The sequence below is a fragment of the Embiotoca jacksoni genome, unplaced genomic scaffold, assembly GCF_022577435.1.
Source record: "Embiotoca jacksoni isolate LCO1_2020_lvr unplaced genomic scaffold, fEmbJac1.0.p SCAF_21, whole genome shotgun sequence".
NCBI classification, from domain to species: domain Eukaryota; kingdom Metazoa; phylum Chordata; class Actinopteri; family Embiotocidae; genus Embiotoca; species Embiotoca jacksoni.
Window position 1 is genome coordinate 10,797,421 of NW_027185352.1, and position 11,940 is coordinate 10,809,360.

The following is an 11,940-nucleotide window of genomic DNA, read 5'->3' on the forward strand; positions in this document are numbered from 1 at the left end:
GAGATGGGAAAAAAAAACAAAACATGGAAGTACATCTTCATAGTTGCTCTGTCAAAAAAACAAAGTGTTGATCACAATGAGAACAAAGTCACACAAGGGCATGTGCTGCAAGAGAGGACTTCATTTGTTTTTCTCAAAATCCATTTGTTGAAGACACCAAAAAAAAAAAAAAAAAGAAGCGTTAGGATATGACAACATTTTAATCTCAATGAAAGAAGACAAGCGTCCCCTGGAGAGGAGCGTGCGATTACCAATACGCGACGTGCGCACTCGCAGACCAGCTCAATCGCCGGGTTGACTCACAAATAAAATGGCAGAGGGGGAAGGAAAATGACATAATCTCCTTTGTAGCCAAAGACAGTCACGGTGAGATGAAGGTGCTCTTTGAGCTTGAATGCCGATGACAATACTGAGAAACCGCAAAGCACAGAGAAACAAAATGAGTTTGAACTAACGACACGCCGACGCCTTTTATTTGCTTTATTCCGCTTTTTCTTTAACTTTAATGTCCAATGGGTTCAACAGGCAGTAGTACTGGCCTAACTCCTAATTCATCGTGTTGACGCCGCTACATAATACAGCAGTGAGAGTTGCATCGACCACGAAGCATTAGACTGGACAAATTAGGGCCTTGTAGTACAGCCTGCACGAGCAGACACAAAAACGACACATATCCTCGGCTGATTACAGCCTTTCTGAATACATAACGTCGTCTTTTTAAAAAAAAAAAAAAAATGGACAGTTGTCTTCCTGAGCGGAGCAGCCGGAGGTCAGTGTAAGCCTGTTAACCAGTAAGCACTACCAGGAACACCAGCTTAGTGGATGACATAACGGTACATCAGAGAGGGGTGACCTAACTCGCCCGCTGCTCTGTGGTCGTTCAAAAATACCGCGCCCGTTTTCCCCGAAACACCTGTAAGGAGGCGCAGCGATTACCAAAGGACGTTTGGCCGGTGGGAAATCATTTCAGCGAGTGCGACGACGGCTCGCAAGGGGGAAGTGCTCGTGTCTGGTCGGCGTGCGCGACGGGTGAATCACCTACTTCAAATAAGAAACGAGGAGGGACAATAAAGCGGGTGTCTCTCGCGGGCCGGTACGCAACTGGAAAGACGCTCGCCACAAAAGCTCCAAACGGTGACCGCGGGAGGCGGACTTGGCCGCCTGCCGCGGAGCTCCTTCCCTTTCACTTCCCAGCTGGAGTTGTCTCCGCGGACTTCACCGGGAGACGGGGGACATTCGAGCGGAGCTACCTGGACTGCCGTCAAACTCATCTCGGGCCTCGAAAAAAAGCTTACATCTGGGCTCACCTACGACGGAGAGCTGGCCTTTTAATCCCCTCGTGTGGCAACATGATAAAGGCAAGGATTAAAAGGCCGCCAGTCATCCAGTCACTCAGCCAGTCAACACGGCTGCCTGCCTGCCTGCCTGCCTGCCTGCCTGCCTGCCTGCCTGCCTGCCTGCCTGCCTGCCTGCCTGCCTGCATCATCAGCTCCAGTGCTTCACTCGGCCTTTACTGCGCTGGGCGAACGCAACTCAGCAGATGCTCAAGGCCAGGCTGTGGTCGTGTATATCTATATTGCAGGAGTGCCATAAGATACCTCCTGATCTAAAAACAAATATATATATATATAGACAGCCGGCAAACATCTGTCCGTGTGGATGGTGGATCAGACAAATGCAGTTACGACGGGATATTTAAATTAACATAATGGGCAGATTTCTGTACCGACGTATTTAGAGTGTCTATTACTTAAGCTTACTGGACCTCTCTGTAACATATGAATACAAAAAAATAAATAAATAATGAAATACAGCGATGGCCCCCGTTAGATTAAATGACCCCTGCAGAGCAGTTTCTCTTTACATTACGATCTCTTTCAAAATGAAACGGGCAGCACAAGCTTTTGTAAGCAAAGAATATCCAATACAGCAAATTAAATGCTTGGATAAAAAGGATAAAAGCATGACGTAGTGATCACTTTAATGATTAGATATAAACAGAGGGGCTGCGCTGGGCTTCAGCTGAAATATCAATACAAAGCACCTGGAGCTTCACTGCCACGGCTGAAAACTACAACCACAACTTTATGAGCAACTTGGGACACAACTTCAAGGAAAATATTTCCAACTATGTTTTTTTTTTTTTTTTCACGTTATTTTAAGACGCACTTGATATTTCTAGTCGAAAGGTTACAGCATTTTAGAAACTCTAAAACTCTGTACCCTGGTCCTGTATGTGAACTTGGTCTCCACAATGATCCAGATGTGGCTGATGTTGTCCGGCACGTCTGGCTCCGAGATGCCCCCCACGTGCGGTTCACCCTTCTGGCCAAGTGTTCCCGACTGCTGGTTGACTTCCATTCTGCCCGCTTGCTTTTGACAAATCTTGCTGTAAACCTCAACTCTTCCCTCAAGGCTCTCCTTCCCCGGTTTTTCTTCGGGGATTGTCTAACGGGACGGGATCATTGTCTCGTCGTCGCAGCGGGCGTGGGTGGTGACTGTACCCCGTCCGACTCGTTATGTTCCCCCCCCCCCCCCCGGGTTTCCCTCTACTCTTGAGGCTTTCTGAAGCCGACAATCGCCCAACCAAAAGAAGTTTGGAGTGCAAACACACGCAAGTAGGATTTTAGGATTAATGTCACAGGTGTGGCGAAAACTGACCAACGCAAACACTTCCGCCCCAAATCAAAACCAGAATTGTCTGCATTTTGACAGTGAATCAGTCGCACCACATCGAGAACCAGTTCCTCAATCTGACCACCACACCATAAAGCCCGCTGCAGTCATCACAGGCAATATATTAATGTCTGCTGTTAATCATAAATCTGATGAGGAAAAAAATAAACAAGGCTGGCAGCTTCTTTAATAGTTTCCTTATCAAAAAAAAAACTGCTCTTTCCTTGAAAATTACCCCCTCCTGATACCCGCTTCCGTCCCAACCGAGACCTTGTAAGAAGAAGAAGAAGAAGAAAGAAAAAGATGCATTTGGTGGAACAACCACAGCCGAGGAAGTTTAGGATCCTTTTTTTTTTTGTGCCAAGAAATAGACATGAAAAGTCAGACCGACCTCTGACTTTAATCCACAAGGGCAGGCACTCCCTTCGCTGAAGTATCACCTCTTGGGTGTTGCTCTACGAGGTGACAGCAGTCAGAGCACACACTTTAAACCCGACTAACATTAATAGTATAGTATATTCGGCCAGCTGTGAATATCTTTCACAGATCAAGCAAAAGTTGATCGGTTGAAGGGAGTCTGTCCCAGATGGGGGGACACCTATCAAAAATGTGTCCTCTACTTTACTGGTGTTTAAATTACCAAACTCGTTCAACAAGCTCTTACTGAAAACAACCACACTGTGCTGCAACAGGGTACCACGTGTCGTTTAAAAACTGGAAGTTACCAAATTGTAATTTTTTTTTGTGTGTGTGTGTGTATTGCTGATCAAACAAAAAAAAAAAAAAAGAGATGAACTATTTGTAAGTAAAGAAGCCAGGGCAGAAAGTTGAGCATCCATTTAACTGACCCGACTACGTGTCTTGTTATTGTGCTCTTTATTTCGTGTACGTTGTTTTGTTGCGTGTGACATTAGTTGTTGTTTTTTTTTTTTTTTATAAAAAAAGGAGAATAACAATACTTTCCTACTTAAAATACTCAATCTCAGCAAAACTTGCGAGAACAGCTTCTCCTCTCACCCACCTCCTGGGGGGTTCATGTCCGAAGGATTGAACGTAAATGTCAGCTTATATGAAACGAGCGAACATATATATATTTTTTTTAAAATAAATAAATAAAAAGGTCTGCAGCCCTTATTACGCCATCGACCGTGATATTAGCACGGGAGGTCGTAATTAAAAGACGAAATCAGCTTTGGGACCAGCTAGCCTTGTTAGCATCGTCACACAATGCCAGCTTTTCCCAGCGAGGTCCCCGCGGTGCTCCAAAGAAATAACAGCGAGGAGATACCGCGGCACCGACGGGGGAGAGAGGGGGGGTGTGGAGGGAGGGAAGATGCGGGTCCCGCTCACCTTTTTCATCCGCGGAGCCTCGGCGACGGTACCGTCGCGGTTGACGAAAGCGTCCCCGCCGTTCTGCTGCGGGTCCGAGCGCTTCATAGCCGACGCCTGGGGCATCTTAGCGGGGTTCGGGGTGAGCGAGCCCAGGCTGCCGTCCCCGGCTTTAGCGCAGGGCTCCGCGGCGGGGGACGTAGCGGCGGAGGACCCGGCCTCGTGCGGGTCGTTTCTGGTGAGGCTCTTGCCCTCCGACGTCGGCGGTGTCATCGGAGATCCGGCCGCCAAGTCTTTGGCGGTGGGGACGTCTTTGAGTTCGACCTCTGCCATTTTCGCTGCCACAACCTGGACTGACATCGCTGCAGTTTCTCAAAGTCCTTTTTTTTTTTTTTTTTTTTTTTTTTTTTTTTCCAGCAGATATCGAGGCGAGCGGATGTGAGCGGAGGAGAAACTAGTCGCCGAGTGCATTGTGGTCCTTGTAGTTCTGTTAAGTAGCTCCAGCTGTTTCCCTATTGGACAACTCTCACACCAGCGATAAGCACATTACTTACAAATATTACGTCAGTGACCATAAAGAAAAACAATGATACCATGAATATGATTTTTTTTTTTTTATATAGCTTAATAGCGGTCCTGCTCAACAGTTTTGACTACATTTCCCAACATGAAAAGCTGCACTGTTCAATACTTTGTGGGAAATGCAGTTTGTAATTAAAAGAGGACACTAAACTACAAAACAAACACGATGTGTGCCGGATTATGCTCTGTTCATAGAGCAACTATGTTTAAAATGGTACATGTTCTGATTAACTGAATTATATCCTTCATTTTCCATCCGACACATACAAATTTTGAAAGTATGATGCACCAAACTCACATTATGAAGGGTATTCCTAATAGTCCTCCATATATATATATTGACACACATTTATTTTAATATTTGAAATTGGGAATCAGTATGGTTGTCCAGCCAGAAGTCAGCCGCTGGACGTGACCGGACAACACTTTGCATCACATTTCTGTGCTCATGAGGTTTGAGCATCAGGAGCAAATGAGTACAAGTATAAGGTCAAACTGTAAAAAGTGAACTACACTGCCACCGAGTGGATGCCTACAATAGACAACAACAAAAAACAAGCACTTCAGGTGGAAGACGATGTGAAAACTCAAGCTGTTTCTCATCAATCTCGTCAATATGTCAATTTAATTCCCACGTCATGTATCATTTGAAAAAAAAAACGGCTGTATTGAAAACAAGCAAACATGTCGAGTGTTTGAAATATTACCAATGGCAGACTGGAGAAGTCAAGGTAAATGGCATTCAGTGCTCTTTAGTAAAACAAAACAAAAGCTATACTGACAAAACAGACCTTGGTGACTCAGGCTTTTCATTTGTTCTCCATCACATATTACTCATCACGTTGCCACTGCAGCACATAGTTATGTGTGGCATTATAACCGAGTAATGTGGAAAAATCAGCACCTACTGAATCTTATATCTGTATTGCTGTAATTTGTAATTCAGGCACATGCCAGGAGTATCCCTATGATTACAGAAATTCATTTATACAACAGAACAGGCGGGGGAGGGGGGGGGGCATCAAACTAGCATCAAAAGGTTGCAGATGCTGAATAAACACATGTTGAGTCCACACATACTGTATTTACATTCAAGCTGCTGGGTCTGAGCCCTTTGCCATCCACCAGATAAATCTGAGGTATCTTATTTACAAGGCTGTCATCCTGGTACATTCTCAAAATTGAAAATCAAAACAAACCAAATAAGGTTTAAAAAATACAGCTCTTCAATGCATTACAAGCACGCTGTGGTGTAGCAGAAATACGTTCCTAAAATGTCAATGACAATGCAGCATGTTGTCAATTTGTACAATAAAAGTGGAAAAAATGTCCAAAAAATATGCATCTATTGTCATTTGAAAGTGAAGCGCTTTTTTCCGATGTGCCACTGAGAGAACAGTTCTTAAGATGAAGCCGTATTCCAACCGGAGTGGCCTCGGTTTGTTGCTTTTGATGCATCAGTTTTCAAAGATCCACAGGATGTTCACACCAGAGAGGCCCAGATTTACTCTCCTGAACAAAATATGGAGAAAAAAAACAAAAAAAACAAATTATCATACAGAAGCTAAGCGAGGTCAAACTAAAATCACTTTGAATCCACATGCTAACTGGACCTTGGCGTGTGACCTTTTTGCTGGAAATGAGTCAATACTTCATAAAACTTTAATGGCTACAATCATATCAAAGATGAATTTGAGCTCCCCCCGCCCCCTTTTGATATGATTTTAATGGCGTCAGTACTCACCCCAGCATCCCTGACTCCTTGGTCTTAATGACATAGAGGAACATGAGGACTGTGTGGAACAGGTTGTTCCGGCCCTGTGATAGAAATCAAATCAAGATTCAAGTCATTGCGGTGAGATTGTTACCAACGAGCAAAACCTCCTGAGCTGTTACTGAAAAAGATGCCTGTTCTGATGCAGGCATAGCTGTTTCATACGAGGGGCTGCTGGTATGAGGAAGGCCCCCTTATATAAAGCTCGATCCAACTGATCCCTCAGAGATCAAAATATTAGGTGGGTCCTGGGGTTTTGAACAAGCAATTCTATGGGCAAACAAAAAAAACTACAATTCTGAGGTGACCCAATGGCCAAGTGGTTAGGGCGCATACAATACGAGCCGTGTTCTCTGAGCAGAAAGTCCTCGGTTGAGATCCTGGCCCAGTGACTGCATGTCATTTTCCTCCTCTGATCCTCCAAAAATGCTGCCTCTCCCTCATAATAAAGGCATAATTCACAAAAATGGAGCTTTAAAAGAAACTACAGTTCTTTCGCCACAATGTACACAATCACAAAATTGATTATAAAAAGCAGGAAATCAAATTTATTTGTCCAATGTTTGTCCAATGCAAATTAATGTACAGATGCACTGATAAATAATATAACTTCGGAAATGTCCAACACGAGGGAGTTTCTAAAAATGATTTGATCTTATGTTTGATTTAGTAATCCCTGTAAATAACATTGCTTTGATGGTGGATTTTCAGCCAGCAGCAGCACAAACTTTATATTTGAGCCAGAAAAAGAAATCAAATATATCTGAAAAAATAAAAAGTGAGAACACTGTGTTTTTGCCATCACCTTGGGAAGACTGTAGATGTGTCCTTGATACATGAGCTGGTAGTGAGGAGGAGTGGTGCTGCTTTGATGGATGCAGAAAAGGTTCTCCTTAGTAACATCTATAAGAGTTTAAAAAAAGAAAGAAAGAAAAAGCGACACAACAACTGTAACACCACAAAAAAGTGAAGAGTGAGTGAGTGAGTGAGTGAGTGAGTGAGTGAGTGTGTGTGTGTGTGTGTGTGTGTGCATGCGTGTGTGTGCGTGTATGTGTGCGTGTATGTGTGCGTACTTACCAGGTTTGTCTGGGGTGTGGCTGAAGTGCTGTGAAGTGAAAGTCTTCCCATCTGGGTACTTTGGGTGCGGGGGCAGCCTGGTGTCCAAGTATGTGCAAAACACATGCATGAGGATCTGAAGGCGGAGACAAAGACAGGGACCTGTCTATTTGGACTATTCTGCTATTACAGTGGCTGATGATCTCACACTGACGAGGAGACTGTTACTGTAACGCGATTGCACCACAGACTCAGCAGTAAAAGACTCGGAGAAGGTTGTGGTCAGTTTTACCAAAAGAGTAACACCAGAAAAATAGGAGCCTGTCTCTGAGTGTGTGTGTGTGTGTGTGTGTGTGTGTGTGTGTGTGTGTGTGTGTGTGTGTGTATGTGTGTGTGTGTGTGTGTGTGTGTGTGTGTGTGTGTGTGTGTGTGTGTGTGTGTGTGTGTGGACTCACAGCACAGTCAGTAGGGAGGTCTGTATCCCACTTCCTATTCTTCACATCACCACCGCTATTCCATCGAAAGGAACTCATGCAGCCGCTGTGAGCCAGTTCTGACAGGACAGAATAATTAACACACACACACAACACAGACAACACACACACACACACACACACACACACACACACACACACACACACACACACACAAATATCAGATCAATGTTCCTCTACTTCTATAAATAATTGAAACTTTATTTTTCATTAATGGAAGCATGTGCAATCAATGAATTTGACTTCCTTTCCGTTGTACCCTCACACTCACAGTAGCTCAGCTAATTTCAGGCACAATCCAATCAGAACCTACCCTTTATCCGGTCCACTAGATATTCCTGGTTGGGTGTGATGTCCAAGTATTGGACAATAGAGTTCATGGTGGGGATTGAGGAAGCTTTCATCACTGCTGCCTGTTTCAGACTGCTTATGCTGGCCTCTGGTGGAGGACATAGGGAAGGTATGATTACATGATATGAGGCTGTAACTAAAAATTATTTTCATTATAGATGAATCTCATGATTATTTTTTCGACTGAAAGAACTGGAAAATATCCAAAAAGCTGAAATCAGAGAATCTGAGCATTTTTACATCGTAAAAAAAAAAAAAAAAGACTCAAAAAGACGAATGAATGATCAAAATAATTTGCGAGTAATCTTCTGTCAAAGAACTAACTGATTGCTCGACCGATCGTTGCAGCTCCGTCCTGATATTCTGAAATCTGCTTTCATGCTGTACACTGTGGTGATCTGCTGTGTTCATTTTTTTAGCTTTAGTTTGAAAAAAATCCAAAGAACTAGCTCCACCGTTGTGGCAAGAAAATATTTTACATAGCTTTTAATGTTAAATTAGACTTTCAGGTGCTTTCGGTCATTCATTTTTGTCCAAAAGAACATATCAAAACCTATACCATACTGTAGTATCCACAAGTTTCAGTTGTCATAGTGAACAAGAAGATGTTTTACTGAACTTACTGAAAAGTTTTAACATGTACAGTTTTCATTTGATAGTAGTTAAATAAGTGGATGATACTGTACTATACAGCATGTGTTAGAAATATGATATTTTTTGTAAGTAATAAGTTGTTATCTATTTCCTTCTTCGGTCATGTTTGACCAGCCTTTCTAACCCTGCAAGCAGTTTGAGCCTGTGTAACCCGTTTACCTCCTATCTGGAGCTCAGGGCAGCCCATCCTCCGGAGCTGGCTGTTCACGGAGTCTATTTCTTTGACCAAAGGGACCAAGATGGTGTCACTGATCCACTGCAGACACAAATAAAGTACTTTCTTAAACATGTGGACTTCCACGTAGGACTTGAGAACTTCTATAGGCAAGCAGCTATAAAGCTAATTAAACATGTGTATAATCCAGTGAACTGCTCACATTTCTGAGCTTGGCTGTCCAGCTGTCGATGCGGTCCACCACAGGACGGCTGGTTGTGATTCTGGCCCACACCTACGTATCAGGAAGGGAAAGAAGCACGTTTTCAAAACACAAATTTACAGTCATAATACTTCCCAAAATAGTAAATCTGTCCATAGACGTAGTGAAGATTTTTGTCATGCAACAAATAGCCCTCCTCAGGGAAATATACAGACCTCCTCTGCAGCCTGTTTGGAACCAAGGTCCGTCTCATCTTTGTGGGCAGATGGCGCCTGAGAGCGGCAGGCGGGCTGGTAGAGGAACTTCCTCAGGCTCTGGGCGTAGTCTCCCACTGAACGGTTGTAGTTCCAAAATGTGGGACTGTGGCTCGGAGACACGGACTCTGGACTGCCTACAGAGGAAATTCAAGATATCAGAAAGGGTTATATTCTACGATACCTTACATCGACATGTCAAAAAAGTTACTCAGACCAAGATGGCAATTCCTTAAAGAACTGGTGACAATATTTAGGCTCTCTGATCTACAGCCTCCTGTCTCCTTGGTGTACCATCGACTCTGCGTAAAGCAAGCTAGTTCCCGTTTTATTCATATTCGAATAATTCCTAAAAGCTACTGACCGAGCTGGCTGCGGTGACTCCTCTCCTCCTCCGTGCGCAGGAACCTCTCCAGACTTTTCAGATCCTGCATGTAGTCCTCCTTGCTCCCGGGGGAGTTAAACACTGAAGGAGACGTGCGATATCGGGCCCTCAAGCTGGAGCCCTCCGCAGACCCAATGCTGTTCGGATAGGGAGACGAGCCAGAGGAAGGACTGTAGTTCAACACCTGAAACGGAGACAAACACGGTGGACACATTACGGAGTTATGAACATGTACGTATCATTCCCCCCCCCCCGTAACAATTATATTACGGTTTCTAAAGCCATACCTTTCCAAACGCCACTGAGGGGGAAAAGGGGCCTCCTGGGCTGCTTGGGGTGGATGGGTTGCTGAGAGGAGGGCTGTACCCGGGCACGCAGCTGGGGGAGAACTTGGGGCTGCTGGTGGCCGGCCGAGAGGGGCTGAAGCTCAGCACGCTCTGGCCCTGCAGTGGAGACGACTGGGCTGGAGCGGGGGTTTCTTTCTTTTCTGGCTTTTGGGGAGGAGAGGCCTGAATACCTGTAAAAGGAGGAGATAACAACCCAGCCCCATGCTCTCATTTAAGGACAGTGGTTTACGTTGGCACTATTTTACTTGCTGCCAAGTGTCTCCAATAGAACGAGGATCGGACAAAAGAAGCCTCACTTGTGTTTCTTAGACCGAGAAGGTGATGCTGCTCAGGGGATACGGCAATGGTGGACGGAGCCATGGTGTATTTGAAATACTTCCAGAAGTCAAAAAGAGCATTGAGGCTAAAGAGAGAGGCCAGCACCAGCTCTGTGAAAGAAGACGGAAACGAGAACACGCAGTCATGAAGCCAAACTCTCGATTTCAGACGTTCACTCGCAGCAGGTCATCATTTTCTGTTGTTTATCGAGTAAGATCAATCTGAAAAGTACCTCAACTCTCAGTGTGTTAGAATGTACTCTGAATTAACCCTGAACAGACCGACTGAAAACACAGCTCAAGACTCTTTCATTGAATCCTACACAGTGCCCGCTGAGCGGTGTTGGGATCTCACCGATGTACCAGATGGGCCAGTAGGTGATGTTGTAATATCGGCTCAGCAATTTCCCTGACCTTCCAGAAAAGGACACCAAAAAAAGAAAGAAAGAAAGAAAGACACAAAATAAAAAACTTGCGCTGCTCACAGGGAAGCTGCCAAGACACCGGTGCTTTTACACCGACTGCTGTTGCTTACATTTCCGTGTAGATCATGCCAGCCAGGGACACGTTAAGGACAGCCCAGGCCAGGACCACTTGTCGAGCCTGCTCCTCCCTCCTCATCCTCAGCGCCCTGTCTATCATGCTGGGCATCCCCTCCTTCGGTGGGGTGAACATGGTGGAATCACACCGATCACACTGACACAAAGAGCAGAGATCAGCACCCTGAGACGACGACGACGACGACAACAACAACAACAACAAACAAAACAAGCATGAAGTGTGCCGGCTAGCTACACGGTTAGCTAAAGTTAGCCGCACACGAAACCACGACGGCGGCGCAAAAGTTCGGTTTCGGTTTATATTTCATTTTACGACGTAAAACAACAACAACCTATTATCCGAGGAGAGATACAAACAAAACAAAATATGAATAATACTCCAAGGAAATTAATGAAATTCATACCACGCTGAAGTAAACGACAACCGCGGCGCTGCATAATTTGTATTTCAACCGGAAGTGACGCAAAGTGTGTTTCCGGTTCAGGCTTGCGCTGCCGCAGTGCCGTTGAGCAGTCTGTCTGCAGATAGAAACATAAAGTAGAAGTAACACGTTGCACCCGTTATTTTTCTTGGACTATTCTGACATCATCACCGACACTTGTAATAATCTGTGAACAAAAAGTACAAACTTTCTTTTTGTTCATTTTCTTGAAATAACATTTGAGACTTTAATATAACGCTGCGTGAGTTCATTTCTTTGATGATCATGGTTTACTTTTTATCATAAGAGATAACAAGAAGTCGGATATTCATACGGCCTATTGAGGACAGCATGTTGTTGTT

General features: G+C 44.5%; 2 protein-coding genes across 8 annotated transcripts in view; both read right to left on the reverse strand.

Moving 5' to 3' along the window:
- ahcyl2b (adenosylhomocysteinase like 2b) overlaps nucleotides 1-4,432 on the reverse strand; it is a 40,827-nt gene extending 36,395 nt beyond the window's left edge. Inside the window, exon 1 of one of the 2 annotated variants that reach the window (XM_069156874.1) lies at nucleotides 4,027-4,432. In XM_069156874.1, coding sequence (XP_069012975.1) covers nucleotides 4,027-4,365 — 339 coding nt within the window. In that variant the 5' untranslated portion in view covers nucleotides 4,366-4,432. The remainder of the gene's footprint in view (nucleotides 1-4,026) is intronic. The other variant, XM_069156875.1, reaches the window with a different exon arrangement.
- Nucleotides 4,433-4,604: 172 nt separating this feature from the next.
- On the reverse strand, nucleotides 4,605-11,608 carry tmem209 (transmembrane protein 209). 6 transcript variants are annotated; one of them, XM_069156878.1, is made up of 15 exons: nucleotides 11,561-11,608; nucleotides 11,132-11,292; nucleotides 10,952-11,010; nucleotides 10,576-10,707; nucleotides 10,220-10,449; nucleotides 9,912-10,116; nucleotides 9,509-9,684; nucleotides 9,294-9,365; nucleotides 9,076-9,172; nucleotides 8,225-8,350; nucleotides 7,873-7,970; nucleotides 7,439-7,553; nucleotides 7,167-7,264; nucleotides 6,332-6,405; nucleotides 4,605-6,099 (listed from the first exon to the last, which is right to left on the reverse strand). In XM_069156878.1, the coding sequence occupies exons 2-15, from the start codon at nucleotides 11,269-11,271 to the stop codon at nucleotides 6,045-6,047; spliced, it is 1,677 nt and encodes a 558-aa protein (XP_069012979.1). In that variant the 5' UTR covers nucleotides 11,272-11,292; nucleotides 11,561-11,608; the 3' UTR covers nucleotides 4,605-6,044. The 6 variants fall into 6 exon arrangements, with proteins under 6 accessions (XP_069012979.1, XP_069012980.1, XP_069012982.1 ...); XM_069156879.1 differs by having other exon boundaries at nucleotides 11,132-11,319; nucleotides 11,561-11,599; XM_069156881.1 differs by lacking the exon at nucleotides 11,561-11,608 and having other exon boundaries at nucleotides 10,952-11,005; nucleotides 11,132-11,220.
- Nucleotides 11,609-11,940: the final 332 nt, after the last annotated feature.